This window comes from Cataglyphis hispanica, chromosome 3 (assembly GCF_021464435.1).
Source record: "Cataglyphis hispanica isolate Lineage 1 chromosome 3, ULB_Chis1_1.0, whole genome shotgun sequence".
Classification (NCBI taxonomy): Eukaryota; Metazoa; Arthropoda; class Insecta; order Hymenoptera; family Formicidae; genus Cataglyphis; species Cataglyphis hispanica.
Genome location: NC_065956.1, coordinates 4919081 through 4943327, shown reverse-complemented (window position 1 = coordinate 4943327; position 24247 = coordinate 4919081). Strand labels below are relative to the sequence as shown.

Below are 24247 nucleotides of genomic sequence, written 5' to 3'. Positions count from 1 at the left end.
TAATGTATACAAAATATGTATAAAATATTTATATAATATTTCAAAAATAAAAATATACATATGTCATTTAAAATGTCTGAAAATATAAATAGAATAATGAATAACATATATAGCACAAAAAGAAAAACTCGAAAAAAATACAGTTAAAAAGAGAAAGTTTCTCATTATGTACATAATACATACAATTTATTATTTTCATTTATTATTATATATATTATGTATTATTTATTTTCTTTTATATAATATCTCTATCATGCATATGATTGAGCCGATTCAAAATTCGAACGCGTGACTGTTCGTGATTATATTGGCATCCCTGCGAGAGTTCGATCGAGAATCATCTTCATCTCGATATCCTCTCGTTTAACCTCTTTCGGAGACTTCGTGACCGGTGAAAAAAATCGGAATAATCGCAGAAGGATTTTTGCGAGAGTCGCGAGTTGATTTTTCGTCGATCGCTCGGAGCATCGTTCACTGACCAGCACACAATCCTTGGCGCATTGCATCTCTGGCCAACATGGCGGCGACGTTAGGTCGGATTTGTAAATCGGGTCTTTTAAAACCGAATTACGGCACCTTAATCGGCCAGGTAAGCGAACGACGACCGTCGATGATATTCGCGACGTCCGTGCGCTTCTTCTCAAAAAAATTCGCGCCAAAAATCACGGCGCTCAAGTGTCACAATACTAATGTTAACCGATATTGACCCGAGAACTCGTCGAGGGTAACTCGTGTCGGCTGCTATGTCACAGCATCATTTCCCACGACATTTATGTCTCATGGGATGTTCGCGCGACGTCGAGACGCCGGCCAAAGTCGCGACGTCGCGCGATTGTAATTTCGGGACGGTTTCGACGATATTTTAATTTAATTTAACAGATGTTATGTAATAGCGAGCGATACCAAAAATTGGGATGCTGCCATGATGTCAAATATGTGTTGCTGATGCACTTTCAATGCGTGGTCGATAACGCAGATGAATGTGTATTATGTGCTCACTATCATATTGACTAATAGTTAACATACATGACATGATCTTATCGTCTAATTAAAGGAATAGTTATACCTATTATCAAGTATGTGTATATATGTGTGTGTGTGTGTATGCTGTGTAATTGTATAATTGTAAATTTTGAATCGAGTGTTATATACTTGTTATTATATTTTGAAGCACATATGCCTTTTATTAGATATATTTTTTCTCTAATTTTTTTTATATTACAGTAATATTTATAAAAATTGAACAAATGTAATATTCGCAAGTTCAAATTTCTTTATTCATCAGCAGGTATTATTGTATTTTTGACTTTATTAACAAAGAGTACATAGTTGATTATATACAATTCAGTTTACAGTTGATTTATATATAAATAATAAATATCATATGAGAAATATATAAATGAAAGATAAATTTGAAATAATTGAGGTAAAAAATCAAATTGATCAATATGTGAGAAAAGAAAAATAGAAATATATAAAAAAGGTAAACACATACATAAAGTAGTATTAATTTTCCCCTATTTTTCTAAAATATATTATGTAAGCTTGTTATTTGAACTTTGAATTTTATTTTTACAGACGAACAATTTCTCTACTGTGAAAGATTGGTCAAGGGGTCGAAAAGTGGTATGTGAATTTAATTTATTTTGATTGAAGATATCCTCACCTTGTTCCATTCCTCATCCATCAAAAACACATTTGCTTTGTGTTATTTTCAAACTGCATGTGTTAATAGTAAGTTAGAGTACTTCTCCTTTGTTTATTTACCTACATATCTTCAACACAACAATGTTATTATGTAACATGTGCCATTGGCATTATATATACTATACTGCAAGAAAAAGAAATAGTAATACCTATAACATTTTTACAGTTATTAACATGCTTAGGAGTGACAGCTGGAGGCATCAGTGCCTTTATTTATGCTTTAGATAGCTCAGTAAGAGCTGGCGATTTAGTAGCTCATGCACCGACATACAAATGGGATTTTTATGGATGGTTTAATTCATTAGATCATGCTAGGTATGTACGTTTTTTTAGCGTATAAATATGAGCCAAAATAAAAATGTTATTATTATTAATCTTTAATATATTTTATAGTATGCGACGAGGATGGGAGGTCTATAAGAATGTATGTGCTGCTTGTCACAGTTTGCAATATGTGGCATACCGTCACCTTGTTAATGTTACTCACACTGAAGCAGAAGCCAAAGCTCTCGCGGAAGAAGTCATGGTATATTTTATATCAATTACAAAAAATTTATTTCATGTAACTGGCTAGAATGTAATAATAATTTTTATGATATAGGTGGAAGATGGCCCTAATGATGTAGGAGAATATTATAAACGTCCAGGAAAATTATTCGATTATATACCATCTCCATATCCAAATGAAGAAGCTGCTAGAGCAGCAAACAATGGTGCTTATCCACCTGATCTATCTTATATAGTTAATGCCAGGCATAATGGAGAAGTAAGTCATTTCTTAGCAGCATACATGAAAAGAGAAAAAATACAACTAAATCCATTAAATCTATTAAATGATTTTCTTTATGCATAAATGTTTTGTTAAAAAAACATCGATTTTTTCATTTTTCTCCCAAATTTTCAACTCAATTGTGTAAATAATATCAGAAATATTATGTATTGAAATGTTATTTCTAATATTACACAACAAATAACTTTTATTTGAAAGTATATTTCATATTTCAGAATTACATTTTCTCCTTATTGACTGGATACTGTGATCCACCAGCTGGTATAAATTTGAGAGAGGGACAATATTTCAACCCATATTTCTTAGGTGGTGCCATTGGTATGGCACAGGTGAGTTCAATTTGTTTTGTTTAAATAAATGTTACAATTAGCAAGATTTTGTATTTTAAATAAAAAAAGGAAAGAGAAAATAAAAATGTTTATAATTCCAATCTTTTATAGGCTCTTTATGACGAAGTCTTGGAATATGAAGATGGTACTCCTCCAACTGCCTCTCAAATAGCAAAAGATATTACTACATTTCTAATGTGGACTGCCAATCATGAATTCGATGATCGAAAACGAATGGCTATCAAGGTAAATTGAATATCATAATTTTATTTTATTCTAATTTTATTCTAAACCTATATTTTATCTCAATTACTTCATTATTATTTGTAGGCTATTGGAATAATGTCAATTCTCGTTGCTGCGTCAATATATTTCAAACGACACAAGTGGACGACTATAAAGAGCACAAAAATAATGTTTATTCCTAAAAAATAATACCATTAGCTATCGTGCTGGAAATTAACTCGGCGATGTTAGCTATTGTGCTGGGATGTAGTTTCACAATTTAAGCAATGTATCCAGCAAGTTATGGCTCCTTTCTGAAGATTCAAACTTACTCATATAGCATTTGACATAAATTGAATTGTCAATTTGTCATCACCAAAACTATTAAATTATACATTGTACATAGCTATATATCAAATGGAGTCCATCGTCTGATTTAAATAAATTGTTAAACATAAAGGACATTATTTTTTTTAATGCGATGTTGATATGCAACACAATTGATGATCTTCAAGTAACTCACAGAATATAAGTTTGAGTATATTTATGATTAATATTTTAATCTGCAAGAGAGATTAAAGGATATATTTTAATTTGATTGAGTACTTTCTGAGTTATTTCTGTCGATTTTTAGTAAGTTTCAATTATATATATGAGATTCTACATTCCAATTTTTTACAAATTGCTTCAAATTTTTATTACGAATTGTTATTTAAATGCATTCTCTAAGATCACATAAGTAAAAACGTATTTTCAAAATTTATCCAAATATATGTGTAAATGCACACACAAATTTGAATATATAAAATTATTTGATTTTGATGAAGTATTGATCCATTCAAGACTTAAAAAGAAAGAGTTAGAATGATGGGTAAGAAAAGAAAGCAATGCTCATTTCTAAGGAAATCATTTTATTCTCCTTAAGCTTGATTTCATCCACATGGAATTCTTAACTCGATACTCTTTCAATAGGATGATTTTTAAATTACACTATTATATTACCGATAGTGTAATACTGAAATGCAAAGCGGACAAAGAGGTATGTATATTTCGTGCGCATGCACCATATTTGGGTTTGGGTAATCGAAAATTTTTAAATTACATAAATGTGAAGATATTTTGAAATCTACTTTGGTGGCATTTACTTTAGTCTAGGATATAAAGATTTCGATTAATTGGACGATATAAATCTCCAGACGACATCATAATATTTTATATAATTATGCTCTTGCTGGAACATAACACGTCATTTGTCGGGAATCAATAGGCTGCATACAATTTAATTCTCTTTCAGTAATATATAATGCATATAATTTATAATTGTAATTGCACTAAAGGTGAGATAAATCTGATTTTGTAACAATGAATACGCAGCTTATGTATTTTACACATGTTTAGGAATTAGAGATATGATTTTTTATATTATAATAAAATTATAATTAAAATAATTGTATTCATAATACATCAATCATGAAGCCTGGATCAAACAGTATAAACAGAGTATCTGTATATATATATATATATACTAATCGTGTTATATTTTAATATATATAATCAAATATACATACACATACGGGTAGCGTGTATATTTCCAATACACATATATTCAAATACAATACTAAATAAAAGTTCTCATTTATGTTGCTTCATATGTTGATGTACTTTGCCATACAACATTATATATCATTCACCATATGAGATATTACAAATCAAACGTTTATGTTTCGTTTACGGAGCGACATCTCGACGATTACAAAATGTAATTCGTCTAACATAAGAGGCCGTTTCTAGGATATAACTTGCCAAATGCACACAATATATGCATGTTATTTCGTCAAAGAATGCCAGTTGAAATGGTACACAGCATGGAAAAGTAAAATGAATGTACAAATTTATGATTTAGAATTTACAAATTTTCTAAAACATTACTGAGTGAGAGACACTTCCGCAAGAGATGAAATGGCACTTATGCGCAAACAGAAGAAGTCTTAAAACGATTCACAGTACCAGACGTTATCTTTCATCTCGTTAAAAAACTTGAAAGGCATAAGTTATATTCTTACTGATTATCCATTTTATTACACAGTCTGTGTCTCCAGTTTTAAGATTCAAAATATGATTTTTTCACTTTACATTGTACTAGCTTGAAAAGCTGGAGCAGAGTTCCCGTAAATCAGATTGTATGTGAATGAAATTACTAATTCATGCACATATGATAGTATATTTGCAAAAATCTTATTTAATATAGTTTGTAGAGAATGTTACAATTTTAATGAAAAATTTTGATAAAGAACCAGCTGTATTTAACACAAATATTTTATCAACTTTTCTATCTATACATAAACTTGGTACACTCATTCAACTTTCCAAGCTATTACCTCCTTTCTTTCACAAAGTTGTTTTTTTCATGTTTTTTTTTTGTTGTTTCTTTTTAAACATATATTTTTAGCGGGCACCATTTTAATATCATTTGATACCTTCATTATAGATCTCACCTCATGCTATTGCAAAAAGGAAGATGTCTCTGTTTGTATGGATAGGCTAAAAAGTGCTGCCTTCTGGAGGCTGAGAAAGTTTCATATTTTCTTTCAACGTCATCAAACGACGGAGTTCCTGAAGAACTGTTTTAATTGTGTATTCTCGTTGCCATTTTGCAAGAACCGGTACACTGCGATTATCCACCTTGTATGCAAATTTTATATGTTATCTTAAGTATATATATTTTTATATTATTATAAATGCACATTACAATCTTATATACTTACAGCTCCAGTAGCACTGTTAATGCAATTCATATTGATTCTGCTTAAAAATCTTACATTAGGTGCATCATCTGGATATCTTTGACCACAATCAATTTTCAGACTATACATCCTATTTTCATATGGCGTCTACAAAAATATACGAGCACTAAATTATACATATTTCATAAGTCTCTGTTGTATCCAAAACATCTATTTTAATATAATCAATTCTCATAATTATTTTTGGTTTAACATAAAATTTATACTTTTTGTATATACACATTTTATCATTCCTATTAACATAAAGTATATTTTTATAACATGTTATATTTGTTACATAATATATTAAATTACACATTTAATCACAGATATAATATCTTATTGCAATTTATATTAACATAAAAAGAGTTTTATGAATAGTTTAGCTAACAATTACGTATTGCTTAATTTTTATTCCAGAGAATTTGTAAGCGTATTTGTTTGAATAAAAAAAAAAAAAAATAATTCGTTTATATTACAATTGCAGTGAAGAGAGGAAATGATATAAATGAAAAATATCTTACCCTAGGTGGCCCAATTATCATCCCAGTCCAATGCGTGAGGGTCATGTCATCGTCATTCTCTAGACCCCAACTGATCGTGCCATCGCCCACACCCTTCTGGCCTTGCTCCAGTTCTTCCAAGAGACGGAAGTTTCGGGGCACAACTGAAACGAGATTTATCACGTTTTACATCGTGACAGCTGAAATGATGTACGTATATATTCGCGCCTGATACAGGTTATGGCTCGAGGCGGGCATCGAGCATGGTTAACCTCTCACATCGAATCTCTCGCGGACGATAATACCGAGACCTAGACCGAAGCTGGATCGCGATATCGCGAGAGAGAAAAGGATATCGACGAACGATGGAAGGATTCTCGCTCAACTCTCGGTCATCTGTTAACGCGAGAAATACGAGGCGATTTCACGACACCCGACATCCGCTGTCAACTCGCGTTGACGCGTGCAAAGTGCTCTCGATGAACGAAATAATTTAATCCGCGAACGAAATATCCCATTCTCTCGAAATTCCGAGTCTCTCAATAATAATGATAACCCGCGCGTCTTTTTTGGCGCGCGCGCGCGCGCGTGCGAGCGATCGCTTAACAAAATAACTCACCTACACCGGTGTTGGGCACCGCCATGATCTCTGTATTTCTGCGAAGCGCCGTATTTTTTTCCCTAAAGTACAAGGCGGGCAAAGGCGCACGGCGACGTCACACGTGGGGCTGGCGGGGCTTTTAACTGCGGCGTGAGCTTCTCATCACCCGAGACGTCGCGATATCCAGCGCGATATCCTGCGGAGATTGCGCTATCACCCCGATACGAAAATATACTTTGCGAAAATTCAGCCAACCTCCGCGCTCCGCGAGAGATCGCCCCGTCTCCATGGACTAGTCGCTCTCTAGATAAACGTCACCGCATTCGTGAGCGAGTCTCGCGCCTCGCGACGACGGGGATCCTTCAAACGGTTTGTCCGTTTCGCTTTTACCGTCTACATATTGTTCGTTTATTACTTTCACAATCCAAATCCATACTTATTTCCGAACACCGAAAACGTGCAACTATAAGTGCAACGGTCTGCTTCTCTACTTCAATTGCATTTTATTATTTATATCAGATTTGTTTAATCTTAATAAAGCCTAATAAAGCTTATTTTATTTTAAAAACAAAAGGTATGGGGAAAAAATATATATTTTATATAAATAATTTATAATAATTAATAAAACATATTAAATAAAATTTGTTGAGGAAATATATATATACATTTATTATTCACACTTTTGCGATTGCATAAATAATTTTTATCAGATATCGAGAAATTTTTTGGAAAACTATTTTTTAGAATTCTGTATTAATTATTAGAGATGAGAACTTATAATAGTTTCTTCAATTATTATAGTCTTTTTAAGTGACGTATTTTTAGATGAAAATTAATGTAGACTGACTATCGATCATAATAAATAGAGATATAATAACATAAGATTTTCATATTGTCGTCGTGTTTATATTACTTTGTTTTATGATAACCGTACTATTTTTTCAATATTGACAAAGAAAAACAATAATATCCGTCAGAGTTAAAAAGTTTAAACAGTCTCATGACAATTCTTATTTATTCACATTTTTGCGAATTTTTTTTTTATTTCCAAATATAAAGAGGAACATATGTGGCCGAAATTTCCAAGGATGTTCCTATCCCTTTTCTGAACCAAAATCTAACTTTTAGAACGAGTTCCACTTGTCGTTTGCAATACTCACATAGCATAATCTGTTTTTGTTTAATTTTCAGTGAATGACATGGACGAAATAATCTCACGTTGCGAATATTAAGTGGAACGTACCTCTAGTGAACTTGTCGTACTCTGTGGCCGGGAGAAAGAGCGAGGGAGAGAGCGCGACAGCGAGAAAGAGAGGGCCAACGACCGTCGCTTATTGGTCGAGATCGCGCGGCGGGAGGAAGAGTGATGGAGGGGGAAGCGACGTAAGGAACAGTGCGCCATAGCCATATCGTCGCCGGCTAGTTGCGCAGGAGCAGTCGTGGATAGCGCGCGAGCGCGATTGAAGGTAGATTTTTCTCCCCCTTTTTCCTACGATAAGATGAACGGCGCGCGATAACTCGTCAGTTCGTGTTCCGTGTACGGGGTGCATTTTGTCGCGCGATGCGATGCGCCGTGTGACCGGCAGTTTTGTGATCGCGAGAGAGACGACGACGACGACGGCGTGCCGCCCGATGCCGGTGGACGATCATTAAGCCCTGTGTGCCCTGTCCGACGTTTGCCGCTTGACGTGGATTACTTGAAGAGAGCGATCGACAAGTGCGAGGGGAGATACGCGGTGGAGAAGTGCGAGAGAGCGGCGAACGACACGGTGGCGGTAAGTAACGATTATTGTGTATGTTTGTGTTTTGATCGCGCGTCCTGATGGGATAGCGCGAGCGTGCGTCGTCGCGATTTCGATTTAAGCGGAAAAGAACGCGTGATAAACAAACGTAAAACGCCATTGAGCGCCTCTCCCGCAGTCAGTCTCGCGAATGAGATTTTTCGATTTCGTTCCTCGATCGTCGAAGAGACGAATTTTGATACAGGTATATGTATATTAATTCTTTGGATACAAATATAATTCAAGCGCAAAGGCGAAGCACATACCGTGTGGTGCTCGCCATTAACGACGATTTGTTGTTGCCGATCGCGTGAGAGTCTCTGCTTGCATGGGGGCGTTACATTTATTCGCGATGTGGGACGCTCCTGACATTGATCGTCGTTACTGTCATGTCATTACCGCGCTCACGAATGATTGCGGATGCGATTAATGCTGATATTAATGGGATTATGGATATTTTGAACGGATATTTTCGAGTATCGATTGCCTCTGAGGAGACTTCAATGCTTTCATATCTTTTGTATCTTTTGGTAAATAGTTATATCGAGTGTGTGTTGTCGCTGTCATTTAAATGAAAAAAACTTTACTGCATGCATAATAATTGTCGATGTGGTGACTGAAGAGATACGCAGAGACAAAGCGATTATTTTTGATTGAAAAAATGAAAGATTACAATATATATTCTCTTTTTTCTATAGAATATTTTGAATTAACAAATCTTGTGTTTTACAAGGCAAAATAATTATCTATTATCTTGACAAGAGAGATCTTTTCTGTTCTTTTTCAGCCATCATTTTAGTTATACATATAAAAATATAATTTTTCGAAAGCATAATGGAAAAATATTTATAATTTATTAAAATATTTATAAAATATTATATATAATATTAAATACGTTATATTAAATATTATATTTATTAAAATATTTTTAATTTATATTATGCTAACAATAAATCACAATTGAATATAACAATGTCATCGGTTGTCAATGCAATCGATTATTAATTTACGTAGATTATCAATCATTGATTGATGGCACGCGATCGTTAAAAAAGAGTTTATTATCGTTTTTTAATCGTTTATATATTCTCGTTTATATGTCTCGATAGAATGCTCGTTATAATTATTAGTAATCCGTGGGGAAAATGCTGGGAGGAAGGGCTCTTTCTAAGTTTGCTTTGTTTTCATTTAGAAGGGCGTAACCGGATAATCGCATCTACACGGAAACCCTTTAGAAGGGAGCGTTCTATCACTTATATTTACCTGAAGTTGACATGGCTTTCTTGCATTATGTTAACCGTAATTTATGTGCATTCAAACTTGCGCCTCGATAGTTCACGAGACATTTAATCGCGCAAATGGAATATTGTAAGTTGGATACGAGCGTATTTGTCATTTCCTTGATTAATTTTCCGGTTGATGCCGCAAATTTGCATTGTACATATTAAATATTATTATAAAGGATGGGAAAAGAAACTACAATCAAACTACAATCAAAGTAGAATTGAAATTATAACGAAAGCAATAGTCCAGTGACGGGTTTACTTATTAAAATATTGTATTGGAAATAATGCTTTTTAAATCAAATAATAAATGTATGTCATTTTTTATTATTAATTGCTTTTAAAATCTTTTTATTATTAAATTTATTATTCCTTTGCTAATATCAAGTTGCTCTCTCTTTTTGTGCCATTCTGCATGAATTATTCATCTAAATAAAGTAAAACAGAATCGAGAGACTATATTAAAGGATATTAAAGTTTCTGCTGTACAATAGTAACAAAAAACTGTCAAAATTAAAAAAAAAAAACATTTTTTATTTATACTGTTTGAAAAATCAATTAAGTAAATCCGGATAAAAAGAATTAAAGTATCACAAAAGGATATCACAAAAACTTTTGATCATAAATATCTGAAATCAACTGCAAGAAACAAAGAAAAACCGAATAATTTGCAGAAAGAGAAAGAAAGATAATATTTTTTTACAATTTTTAGAAAATAATTTTTAAACGAGTATATGGATCGAAATCAAATTTTGCACAAATATTTATTAGAATTTTCTTGCGAAATTTGTCAATAAGTGATATAATATACGCGATTTTCCATAAAAATCACTACTAACTTTAAACTTAAATAATTTGCAAACGTTAAGAAAATTGTGCTTAAGTTTTGCATAAATATTCAGAAGAAATAGTAAAAAAGTCTACAAAATTTTCATGTATTTGTCATTGTTTCGACATATAACACATGCATCCTTAAGTGTCCCGTTAGAACTTTCAGTTGCACGGATAGAAATTAAAGGTAACGAGCACTTGATCGAGGCCGGCTTAAATCGACGTGTAGATATGATTTAAGTTTAACCACGGAGCCCTTACAGTCGATTGGCTGACCGCGCGCGCGGCCAACCTCGGCTTAACCTTTAAATCACGTTAGCGGCGAGGTCTCGTTTCCATCGGAAATTGATGCATCACCGTGCATCTTTGTGGGATAAATATCGTGCGCGCGAGAAAAACAGAGAGACATATATCTGTGAGATTGGTAACCACGAATTGGTCGCGAATCTCGTAAAAGCTGCATGGAATTGTGGAACAACTTTTTTAACACGTCAAGCATCTCTCGCGCAAACAATAATTTTAATTTTATTAATTAATTAATTAAATTAATTAAATCTATTTAATTTTTATTAAGTTAAATTTATAAGTTGAATTTAAGTTAAGTTTAATTAACTTTACGAAAATTCAATCAAAGATTACATGTTGAATGTGTAATTTTTGACAAATGTATTCTTTCCAATATTATTTTATTTTCTATCCATTTTTTTTATTAATTTTATTTTATATTGTTTTTTTTTATAATTCCTCACATATACGGAGTTGATTATATTGGAAACACATATATTAAATTAACTTACTAATAACTTTAATAGTTTTTATTTACGATATTCGATATACTTGATATACACTTGTCAATAAAATTACCGCATATATAATTTTATGTCAAAATTTCTCATAACTTTAAATAAGCATAACTCCGCCAAAAATCATATTTCAAATTATCATATTTGACATTTTTTTTTTATTTTCAAGTTTAAAGTTTGTACTTTAAAAAACATTTGTCAGATTTTGAATTTATCTTCCCCCCCCCCTTTCTCTTCCCCTTTTCCCCTTCTGTCTTTTCAAAAGTTAGAGTGTGTTATGTCTCCAAAAAAGTGCATAATTTCACGTACTCCACGAGGGATCACATGCTTTTTAAAGTACAGACTTTAAGAATAAAAAAACTCTGAGAATAAAAAAAAAATTTTTCAAATACAACAATTTTTTGACGGAATTATGCTTATTTGAAGTTATGCGAAATTTTGACACGAAATTACCTATGCGACAATTTTGTTGACGAGTGTACTTTGCCATGCAGCATTATTGTATGTCATTTGCTATGTAGAACATAGTCAATTAAGAAATTTCTCACTTGTGTGTTGCATTTACGAAGAAACATTTCTTTTTCATATATAATTTCATTATTAGCCATAATTATAAATGATAATCGCTATTGTACAATTTATGTCTTAATCGTATAGTGATACTTATGTACAGAGAGAGATTTCTTTCTTTTAAGTAAACAATCTCGGTATATTGGAGCAATTTTTTTCTATCCGTTTTTAATGTTTCATTTTTTTCTTCTATAAACATATATATAATTTTATTTTATACACCATAAATGTACTGTTATGTGATATGCGTATGTTTTTTTTTTTTTGTAGTAGAGATAGTTGTCAAAAAAATATAAATAAAAATTATTGCGAATTAATCGAAGACGATTAAAATATTTTGTTATTAAGAATATCTTTAAATCTCATTACACATTTTGAACATAAATTATATATCTTCTTTATTCAATTGTAGACAATTAGAAAATTAATCGTATAATAAATAAAATACTTATAAAACAATACTCATCGTTATCAATGAAATGTTTTTAAAATGATAAATAGTGAAATTCTTTTGATTTCTTTATTCGTGTACATAGCGTTTTCTTTGCAAATTTTCCGCGATCGCAAATTCATTATTACGCACGACGATCGGCACGCGCACGCATTATGCTCTAGAAGCTTTCACCATTTGCTATGCTACGCGAGTTATCGTTCGTATCCGATATCATTGTATCGCGACGAACATTAATCAGGAGTTGCGCGATGTAGAGATAAATTCATTTCGTGCTCGAGAGTGCACGGCAATGAAAAGGGAAAGGATTCGACAAAACATTGATTTTTATCGTTTTTGCAATTTTTATTTATGCACAATTAATCGCAGATTTTTCAAAAAAATTTTTATCTGTCGGAAATAGCATGAATAAAATATGGTGAATAAAAAACAAACTTAAGGTTTGCAATATTTAAATGTAAATTTTAGAACTATATAATGCAAAATATATAATGCAAAAATTCTGAAAAAATACTAACAGTCATGTACTAAAATATTTATCCGTTTATTTATTACAGATTCCACAATATCGCTTGAAATTAATAAATTTTTAAAATTCATTCGATGATAGTTTCATGCAAATATGTGAACATATGCGAGTGTATTTAATAACTTTTTTTTTCTAATTTGATTATATATAATATAATGTAAATGTATATATTTAATTTTAATCCTCTAAAATTAAAGGTCACGATTTTTAGATCATATAATTGCATGAAAACGCGACCCTTTGCATCTTTCTTCGATGCTCGAAATGAAACATGGCACAAAACAGCTGCCTGCTGACGCATGAATGGTCGCTTTATAAACCTGACATTTTATGAAAGCCAGTTTTTTTTACGATCGCTGACGAAAAATAAAATACATTCTTCTCACGTCGCGGCTCTCACTTGCACTTTCATCGCGTCATCTGACAAGTATGCGCGAATTTGCTGTCATCGTACATCTCAGCTCTTTCTATATAATGCCATATATTGCATACGAATAAATTAATTAAATTAGATAAATCTTATTCCAATTTTGTAATTATTGAACTAAAAGATCGCCTTGTTGATTTTGTCACATTGGCGTTCATTATACGTTGACTTAACACTATATTAGCATTTACGATATCTGAGGCACGCTATTGCGAATCAGTCTTATTAGAGATAAGAGAAAGCAAAATTTCTCAAGTTTCTTTTTTTGCTTTTATTCTGAATCTTATGTATACTTTTCTCTTTCATTTCATTTATTATTTATAATCCATATATTTACCATGTGAATTTATTTTGTGAGACTATTGTCTGCATGTGTTTTTTTCCGTACTCAATCAATTCATATTGAGGAAAGATTTTTCTATACATTATAAATATTCTCACTCACACTTCTCACAGCTGTTAATTAAGAAAGTTAAATAATCCACTTAGAAAGTAATCTCGTAATATGTTCCGTGTATTTTGTATGGAACATTTAATTTTCTGAGTGAACCATAGGATCCATTTTTAGAGCCTTCTGGTGTAATGCATAATTAACATATAATTTTTAGGAACATTGAGTTCGTATAGCGATTTATTCGGTATCTCGCCATAATCGCTCGTCATGTCGTGTGCGCAATTAAAGTCAACATCGGACAAGGCATTCGCAACATGGGGAATTCCGCGTGCTATTGTCGTTGCGGAAACCATTATCAGAGGAAGGAAAAGGTGTGCGCGCGCGTGGTTCCTCAGGTTCCTCTGATAGTCTCGATACTGATTATAACAAGATAATAGATATCCCACCGGATGTTATAAGCACGCTGTCACTTTTATTCTGATAGTCCCGCTGGGTTCTATTAATACTCCGTGATTAAAACAATCAACATTGCTGTATGGCTTTCAAAATAAAAAAAAAATATTAATTTCCTTATTTTTTACGAATAATATATTTTTTTATAACAATATGTATCAGAAAATGAAAATGTTTGCACGCGCGCGAAAAAGAAAAGAAGAAAAAACCTCATTTTTGAAAATATATTGTATAGCTCAAATTTCAAATGTATCTTCTTCTTAAAATTTGGCATTTATTTCCTAATTTTTTTTTTTTATCTATATAGGATATCTTATAAAGTCCTTTTTTTTAAAGAAGGAATGTAAAAAATTCTTAAATTCAAGATGATTTTATATAATTTTTTTTTTTTAAGGCCAGATATGAATTTTTTAATGAAATGGACTTAAAAAGACGGACACTTTCATATCTCGAATGTTTTTTTTTTTATTATTATCCAAATGGGAATAACGATTTTTTGAAAATTGGCCTTTTTGAACTTTGACCCTAAATAACTCTCGAACAAGTCAACATATCAACCCTCGGTGTTTGCACCAAAAATTTTCTTTTTTTATGCCCTTTCAAACTACTTTAAACTACCCTTTCAAACTGATATATTATATGGGGGTTTTCATCAAAAATTTTTAGCTTGGGATTCTGTTGAGACATTCCCTTAGGAGGGCAACCGACCTTAAAAGAATAGCCTCTCGAAATAATCAAACACGTTTTTAGCGATTTTTTATAATTTTGAGCCATTTCCGAAATATAGGGGATAGGAACAGATTTTATAGATACCCTGTATACATAAATTCACTTTTATGCGTTTGGCATTTTTACTGATTATATTGATTATACTGATGTATATTAAAATTTAAAAAAATAGTAAAATTGCGTCGTTATATAAATTAAATTGATTGTTTGATTTAAAAGAATTATATATTACTAATTAAGTCTTTAACAAGTGCGTTAATAGAATTTCGAATAGCTGTTACAAATTGTATACAGCGTCATAAATAAAGCCATCTGTTGAATACCACTATTTCAATCAACTTTCCTGAATTAAATTTCTTTTCAAAATTTTCGTTAAAAGCAATCTTTTAGCGATGATGAGAACAATTTTCTTGTACCAAAAACGAAATAATCAGACGAGCGCAAATTGCCGCGTTAAGTTCTCTTTTTCGTATTTCCTGTTACTTTAAGTCGTAGAAAATCACGATTTGTTGAATGATGCAAGGGATTGGGTTTTTTCTTTCGTTTTGCCGGTTCTTTTACGAATTCAAGTGCTGTCAAAGTCTGTTACTTTCGCGGTCACTTCGTTTCCCCTTTCATCGCTTCTTTTATTGTGTGTTTATTTTGTGGTGTGTGTGTGTGTGTGTGCGTGTGCGTGTGTGTGTGTGTGTGTGTGTGCGTGTGTGTGTGTGTGTGTGTGTGTGTGTGTGTGTGTGTGTGTGTGTGTGTGGTGTGTGTGTGTGTGCGTGTGTGTGCGCGTGTGCGTGTGTGTGCGTGTGTGCGTGTGTGTGCGTGTGTGTGCGTGTGTGTGCGTGTGTGCGTGTGTGTGCGTGTGTGCGTGCGTGCGTGTGTGTGTGTGTGTGTGTGTGTGCAGTGTGTGATGTGTGTGTGTGTAGAGAGAGAGAGAGAGAGAAACAAAATAAGTGTTCCTCTTTATTTTCTTTCCCGAGATGCAATAACGTCAATGAAGATTTTTACGAGGAAACATAGTCGCATAATAATACATGTCACTATATTTTCTTTTCTTGTAGAACAAAATTATTTTTTGTTCTACATCAATGAATACCTATGACGCAAGAATAGATTATTTGAAAAATTTTGTAGCACAAAATAACAGAATAAATATACTTATGTAGTTACAATACCAAACTATAATAATATATAAATTTTTAATCTCAAGGATTTATTTGTCACGAATGATATGCTTTTCAACAAAAATTGATATAATATTTTTATAGAAATATAATGAATTAAAATTTAACAATATTTTTTAAATGAAATAGATACGGGAGTGATAAAATTTTATACGACAAAAATATTTTAATAGCAATTTTTAATTCAAGAAGATTGCTCTTTCTCATCGATTTTAAAGCAGAGATATCTTGGCGATATGGAAAGGTACGAGATTTAAATACACTCGGATATGCATGAAAAAGAGGATATATTTAGGGGTGTTTCGTGTCCCGGTCATTTCCGCAAATTCTAGAATGGGGAATGATTTTATCTGGTTTGCCGGCGAACTCGTGGCGCCATGATATCTGTATACTCGCTGGTCCGTCTCCTCGTTAATGATTCAGCGCTAATGCTAACACAATTCGATCAGCGTGGACGTGGAAATCGTGCACGCAACCGCGTCGAGAGCTCGGCCGAAACGTCGGGGCTTTTATTTCACGATCAATTTGAATATTAAACCGGTAATTCCGTTTTATCCATTGTTTTTGATGCGCAGAATGATCTGAAATTAGTATTGCTATTCAGCATTGTAACTGATTTTAATCTTAAAATTCTTTTCACGATGAATGAACAAGTTCTTCTGAATCTTAACAATTTTTATAAATCCTTTGTTTACGAAATTTATTTTAAAATTAATTTCTTTTATAGATAATTTTAGATTATTTATAGATAATTTTTTAAGATAATTTCTTTTATAGAATTAAACATATGTGTTAGTAATTATTAAAATATTTATTTGAGATATTGTGAGCTATTAATAAAAGAAAAATTATTATATACCTCAATTTTATATAGTTGTATAAATACTATTTTAGATTATTATTTTTCAGGCAATTTCCATAAAGTACACTTTATAATATATTTTTATTGATTTAAAAAAGAGAATATGATAGAATAAATATTTTGCATTACATTTCTTTAACCTGCTTATTTAAACAAACTACGTTACGTAAATCTACTTTAGCGTGTTATTAAAGAATGAAAGAAAGCTGCTATCCAGTATTATAACTCATTTTAATTTTAAAACTCTTTTCACGATTAATGAACACAAATTCCTTTATTTTAACAATTTTTATAAATTCTTTCTTCTCAATATTCATTTATTGAATTAGAGATGTGTTAGTAGTTATTAAAATATTCATTTGATATATTGTGACTTATATTAATAAAAGAATGTTGAAAAATAATTACATATCTCAATTTTATGCAGTTATAAAACGACATACAATTTTAGATAATTATTTTTTAGATGATTTTCATAAAGAGAAAGCACACTTTATAATACATTTTTATAGATTTAAAAAAGAGAATAAATATTAGAATAATAGAATAAATATTTTGTTACATTTGTTTAAACTACTTTTCTTTAAACAAACTATGTTACGTAAATCTACCTTAGCGCGTTTTATAAAAGAAGTAAGATCTACGATGTTACCTAAAAAAGGTATCCCTTTTCGGATCGCTTGCTGCCGTTCTAAATGACGTTGAAAGCCCTGTGATCTTATTTCGGTGCTGTACAACTTCAAAGTGGTTAATGACCCAATTTGGCGAATACTCTACGACATTGTCATGAGGTTCATTACTTAAAAAAAAAAAATGATATTCATTTTCCTTCGAACTGAACTTTGCGCGAGATTAATCATTGATTTATACATTATACATTAAAAGCATGTATATAAGAAAATTTATGGATACAATATTCGAATTTTCAAATTAATACGTCTATTATAAAAACATTTATAAAAATGTAATTCCATGAGATGCGTTACATTAAAAGATAAATCTAATTTTCTCTTGCGTTTATTATATTTATTATCTTTCTTACACGATTATTTATCTTAAATAATCGACCAGTATTGTTGTGTATATTCGTGTTTCAAGCGATATATCGCGATGACCTAATTGCGCATAATCAGAGACATCACTTTGCGAAGGCTGGCTTTGTTTATCGCATTAGTTCGAATGCGAGAACATAAACTCCGCAAGAGAACATAGCAACAATATGCATTTTAGTGACTAAATTAATCCTATAATATATATAGCAACGTGGATCATCCATAGATAGCATTTTCGATGAAGATAAAAAAAAAGAAAGATATTATATCTTATTCCCCGGTACATATTATAGATATTATTTTTATGTTTTTTATCATTTAATTAATAATGTTCTGATAATTAAATCGTATAGACGAGAAATGTTTCACGTACCATACGCCTTACGTAGTCAATTCGTTCAGTCATCAAATGAACCGTGCAATGTAAATGTAGATTGGATTCATAAATTATAAACTTCACTTCTCTCTCTCAGGTGTGATATACATATACCATACCGTATTACTTCAGGCATAGAGAAAGGATACGTGATATATATGAACTGTTAAATGAGTGGTGCGCGTGTTCAATCCTATCTATTAATTTTTCCATTATCGTTACGCGAGTAAAATAACACGGAAATGGTTCCTAAAAAAAAAAAAAAAATTCAATTTCACCTTCGCACCTCGTGCGCTTCAGAGAGACAAGCGGAGGCTAGGTGGCTCTCTGAAGAACGACGGCGTATCTCCGAAGTGAACAGAGGCTGAAAGGTTATTGCGCTCCCTCGAGAGAGAGAGAGAGAGAGAGAGAGAGAGAGAGAGAGAGAGAGAATGAGAGGGCACAGAAAGAGAGAGAGAGAGAGAGAGATAAAACAGAAAAAAGAAATAAACGATGAGAGAGTCGGCCGTTCGCCGGCAGGCCGGGTGTCAGTCGCCGTGTGTTCATTAAGTATATGCGGTAGAAAGCGTAGCGCTCTCTCGCATATATGCACGCGTGTCCGGATGAGTTAGGGGGCTCCCCGGACTTTCCGCCTTCCCTCTACCCCTAGGTGGCTGCTGCCACCCTCTTTCCCCCCCCCCTTCCGTCCCCCCTCCCTCCATCGTTACCCCCCGCGAAACCGTCCCTCTTGGCAACGTCCGCGCGCCACCATCGGGGTGGTTGTACTATTGATTTTTTCGCCCTGTTCCGTTGAATTATCGAGAGTCTCTCTTTTATGTGGGCGATCTCTCTCGTCGTCGGCAATGTGCGACCCCATGACAAAGACGGGGGACGCGGTAACGTGACTGTTATACACACGGCGATTCACGCGACTGATGTAAGAAACGGTCGAGATTCATCGTTTAAATCTAACAAGATGAAAACTCTCGCGAAAGATAGCTGAAAACTTGATAATTTTTGTTTGCGAATGAATTCTCTTTGCAAAGTTTTAAAAATGTGAGTAGACAGGATTTGATGGGGAAGGAAAAGAGTGGGAGGGGTGTTTATTTACTTTTAAATAGATATTGTTTTAAGAGAATAAAAATTTTAATTTCAAAGTTTAATTGCCGAAATATTTAACTTTAGAAGTTTAAAGAGTCTTTGTATAATAAATGGTGACGTCCCACAATAGACTCTTATATAAGAAATTCTAGTCTCACAATCAGATTTAGTCCTTATGCGGGCGATGTAGATCTGTTACATTATGTAGCCCACATGAAATTTAAATTAGAATTTATTTTTACATTTAATGTTGATCTTCATGAGACTCTAATCCTTAATTGTATGAAATCATTTATATTTATTATTGATGCATCTAATATCTAATATATTTATTAATATATTTATCTTTTTTGATAAATGATGACTTTATCTATCCGAATTTGGAAGATTATTTATCCTGGATATTTATTATAATTACGAAACACTCTGTATACGGATGCGTTGTTAAGTGCGGTGCGTTGGACGCGTTTGAAACACAGTGCTGAGAGAATAAATCTGCCGAATGATTGGAATTATAAGGGGAGATCGCCTCCCTCATACCGGCACTCTCTCATTCGTTATTTCTCCGATTTTAACCCATAACGAGGCACGGTGTGCGTTGCGTTCGCGAAATAATTGAACGCGTACGAAATGATCACAGGTTTCATCGAGAAGAGAAGGGAGAAAGTGAGAAGGAAGCGCTATCAAATTGCTGTTCCCCCGGGGATTGACATTGTACATAAACTTGACTTTGTTCTATTAATTTCAAGTATTAGTCACGCATTTTTAACAAAATTCTTTTATCTTTTTTTTTTTATCTTTTATCTTTTCATTTTTATTTTTTTATCTTTTTTTTTAAATATTTACTATATGACAAATAATATCTTGCGAAAATCAATTTTTTTAATTGTACAAAATTTATATATATATATATATATATATTTTATATATAGTATATATATATGTATATATATAGTATATATATAGTATATATATGTATATATATATATATATATATACATTTTGTACAATTAAAAAAATTGATTTTCGCAAGATATTATTTGTCATATAGTAAATATTTAATTTGTCTTCATAAAAAAAAAGATAAAATAAAAGGATTTTGTTAAAAATGCGTGACTAATACTTGAAATTAATAATAAATTTTTAAATAAATATATATATATATTTTTATTAAAAAAATTTATTTTTGCAAAGCGTTATTTATACCTATATATCTTGCATTACTATGTAAATCAGAAATTTTTAAATAGTGAATAATGATGTATTACTAAAAAAGACTATAAAATATCTTCTTATAAAATAATTTCATATAACTGCAATGTGCGAAAAAAGAGAATCGTACGGTGAGTTCTGCTGCAAGATATATCTCTCGGATTTCGGAACTCTCAATCCTCTTGCGTAAAAATTCTTGATTGTAATCGGGCGAGCGTATTTGCTCGGAATTTCGCGAATCTCCAGCACTCGCACGCGACAATCGAGTGTCGGGAGCGTAACGCGACGGCGACGCGCGTAAAAGTGAAACGCCGGGACGAAGTTTAATCAGCATTTCGCTGGTGAACAAAAGGTACAGAAACGGCGGGGCCACTTTCCAACTGTTAATGATGTTGCATTGTAACGCGTCGCGGAGTTTCCGCGCGTTGTGGTATTTGCATCGCGTTTGGATCAACAAGAGGCAAAATGAGGATTTGGTTGAATAAAGTAAGCTGGGCTTAGCAACAGTCCGTTATATTCCTTTTTACATTATACATATAATAGCTGCATCTTTAATGCGGATAGAGAAGGAAAATTCGCTTAAAGTTAGCTCCAAGTGACTTGCTGGTTCCAAGTTCATAATTTATAAGTCCGTATTCGCTTTGGAAGCGTCTGTATATTTAAAGCAAAGCTCTTTCTCTTTCTCTCTCTCTCTCTCTCACTCTTTTTCTTACAAATTATGAAGTTGTTCCAATCTCGCATTGAGCTACGTCATTTTACGAATTATATTATATTTCTTTTCGAGAAGATTTTAAACATCATCTTGTCATCAGCTATTATGTTTTATGCTATTTCTAATGTAAAGTGACCTTATAATGGATAACAGGAGTTACAAAATGACATACAAAATGTAAAGTTATGTTTAAAGTGTAAAATTTATAATTTACGAACTTATTGTTAGAACTTATTCCATTCTCTGTTTGCACTGACAAGAAAACGATTCAATTACTGAACAGATTAGCTACGTAAGGCGTATGGCACGTGGAACGCTTTTCATTTCTATCCTTCTTCTTTTTATCTCTCTCTCTCTCTCTCTCTCTCTCTCTCTCTCTCTCTCTTTCATATACGAGTGAAAAATGCGTAAACGGAACTGGGACATTATCTGACAATGCGAAGGACTCATCGGTATTCAGTGCGCTTAGGCGCTCTTCACGAGCTTAAGAAGCCGGCCTTATGTGAACATCGCGTTCATCGAACCGTGCCGTGGTGACCTAGTATCGATGTTTAGACGTCATGATTCAACGTAGATCTTGCTTAAGAAAGGTCGCGTGCTGCCGTCATTTAAGAAAATTTTTCAATTTTGAACGAGGAGAAAACTTGAGATAAAGTTTGTTTTTATATAGAGAATATTTATATTCGGATTCAATTATTTACTAAAAAGTTAAAAAATAACAATTTTAAAAAAATCTGACAATTAATGGTATACGTATAGCACGCAATTGGAGAAATATGCCAAATAGATAAAAATCTATATCAGTAATTTATATACCCTTTTTATGTAACCAATAAAAACTGGTATAGTTTCTATAAATTTTTAAACATTTTATAAATATAAAAAAATTTATTTTTTAACAATTATCTGATTTATAGTTACGAATAAATGGGGATTATTTTCATATTTTTTGTAACATTGAAATCTGAATCAAAATAACGCTGTTTTTAAATTTGTTATACAAGGTATCTGTAACTTCTTGTACAATCTTTTAAAAAAGGAAATAGATTTTATCAAAAATCGCTAAAATTTCCACTCGCGTACGCTGTATTGTATAGCGACATTCTCAACTTTCGGAAATGGGCTATCCAGAGGGCTAGTTGAATTTTTTAAATGATACATGACACTTGTTATAACCAATAATTTCTTCGCCATTGAGGCAGTGATCTCAGCAGCAGACGCGAGTCAGCTGGCGATCTTTCATTCGGCGCTTCGCGCTATTTGCTCTTTTTCTTTCTCTGCTTTCATTCTTACTTTGAACAATTAGTGTTTCGAAGTCTCTTCCAATAGAGTGATTTTTCCACAAAATAATTTTTGCCAGATTTTTTTCATGGGTAATTTTAAATAATCTTTCATCTAACGTCTCCAAAAGATTTAGATCAATTTTATATTAGGATGTATTTTTTTAAGAAGGCGAGAAAGGTCAAAAAATTTCCTTATTTTTTTTTTAGATGTAATAAAATAACGAATTATTTTTATTGACTAGAGATATCTAAGATATCTAAGATCCAAGAACAAAGAAGCAAAATTATTGCAATTAATATCTTTAATTTATTTATTTCATTTTTCGTGCAAAGAGATCTAGAAAAATTTAGAAAGATCTCTTTGTAAGGTTTAAGATGTAGAAAATAAATTCAAATTCCAAGATCTATAAGATTTCACATCCTTACTAAGAATTTAATTTAATTCGCAAAGCAATACATCTGATAAAATAAAATTATATTCTATTTTTCTTTGATAGAGACCTTTTAGCATCAATTATGTCGATTTTTTCCGCATCATCAGTTAAGGATCAAATCGGATCGTAAATGATCGACAATGAATGAATTGTGAGATTGTAGGTCAGAGACATCAATTCAATATACATAATCGGTACTAATCAAATCTTGGACAGATATATTACAGAAGACGTGCTATCAATGTCGCTTAGATACTCGGCAGAAATACAAGCATGAGTCTCATTTAAAAGATGTAGCAAAGATAAAGTCTTACTTATAATATTAACCTTATTTATAGGTAGTTAAATAAATAAAGATGAACGAGGTAGACGGATAGATGATAAAATATCAACACGACAGAATGTAATCAGTTATGTCATTTTTTTCAATAGAATATAGCTATTTCTTGATTACATATGGATACATATACTCTGTGGGCTTTGTTCAAATGAGGAGAAGAAGAATGAGAGGGAGGGGGGGGGGCGGGCGGTAATGTAGTAATACTTGTGATTCTGCGCGCGTATATAGGATCACAAAGTATTACTACATTACTCTTCGAGATGCTTCGAGAGCGAGGCGACAAAAAAACAAGAAATCGGTCGAGATGCGTGTGGGGACGGGAATAAATAAAACATAAACCAATGCTTTTCAAAAGGAACACGCGTGCTCTCTGCGAGTCATCGCCCCGCACGGCTGACAGCGTCAAGAGAGCGAGATGACACGAAAAGCACTCCGCGAGTATCAAAAACGCATACCTCGGAGAGAGGACAAGTGACGTGTCGCGTACGAGATGCGCGCTAGCGATCAATTTTTCTTCCGTGGTACTCCGCAGAGA

The 24247-nt window shown here is 32.5% G+C and overlaps 3 protein-coding genes across 5 annotated transcripts in view; 2 read left to right on the top strand and 1 right to left on the bottom strand.

Annotated features, from left to right (window-relative positions):
* The first annotated feature begins 301 nt into the window (after positions 1-301).
* On the top strand, positions 302-3510 carry LOC126859463 (cytochrome c1, heme protein, mitochondrial). The gene is made up of 8 exons (XM_050610777.1): positions 302-589; positions 1579-1626; positions 1874-2022; positions 2101-2233; positions 2309-2473; positions 2713-2826; positions 2938-3072; positions 3157-3510. Exons 1-8 carry the CDS (start codon positions 518-520, stop codon positions 3259-3261), a joined length of 921 nt encoding a protein of 306 aa, XP_050466734.1. The 5' UTR covers positions 302-517; the 3' UTR covers positions 3262-3510.
* A 435-nt stretch (positions 3511-3945) lies between these two features.
* Positions 3946-7238, bottom strand: LOC126859466 (ubiquitin-conjugating enzyme E2 variant 2). Its single transcript, XM_050610782.1, has 4 exons — positions 6957-7238; positions 6359-6501; positions 5817-5942; positions 3946-5733 (listed from the first exon to the last, which is right to left on the bottom strand). Exons 1-4 carry the CDS (start codon positions 6979-6981, stop codon positions 5593-5595), a joined length of 435 nt encoding a protein of 144 aa, XP_050466739.1. The 5' UTR covers positions 6982-7238; the 3' UTR covers positions 3946-5592.
* Positions 7239-8346: 1108 nt separating this feature from the next.
* Positions 8347-24247, top strand: part of LOC126859458 (tyrosine-protein kinase Src64B) — a 46847-nt gene continuing 30946 nt past the window's right edge. For 2 of the 3 annotated variants that reach the window (XM_050610768.1, XM_050610766.1), the window contains exon 1: positions 8348-8713. The gene's annotated coding sequence lies outside the window, so the exon portion shown is untranslated. Of the gene's footprint in view, positions 8714-24247 lie in introns of all 3 variants that reach the window. The other variant, XM_050610769.1, reaches the window with a different exon arrangement.

Coding starts and splice junctions, on each gene's coding strand:
- LOC126859463 (XM_050610777.1), top strand. CDS start 518: ATGGCGGCGACGTTAGGTCGGATTTGTAAATCGGGTCTTTTAAAACCG. Junction 2,234..2,308: donor CTCTCGCGGAAGAAGTCATG/GTATATTTTATA, acceptor TTTATGATATAG/GTGGAAGATGGCCCTAATGA. Junction 2,474..2,712: donor ATGCCAGGCATAATGGAGAA/GTAAGTCATTTC, acceptor TTCATATTTCAG/AATTACATTTTCTCCTTATT.
- LOC126859466 (XM_050610782.1), bottom strand. CDS start 6,981: ATGGCGGTGCCCAACACCGGTGTAG. Junction 6,502..6,956: donor GGTGCCCAACACCGGTGTAG/GTGAGTTATTTT, acceptor ATCTCGTTTCAG/TTGTGCCCCGAAACTTCCGT. Junction 5,734..5,816: donor TTAACAGTGCTACTGGAGCT/GTAAGTATATAA, acceptor TTTGCATACAAG/GTGGATAATCGCAGTGTACC.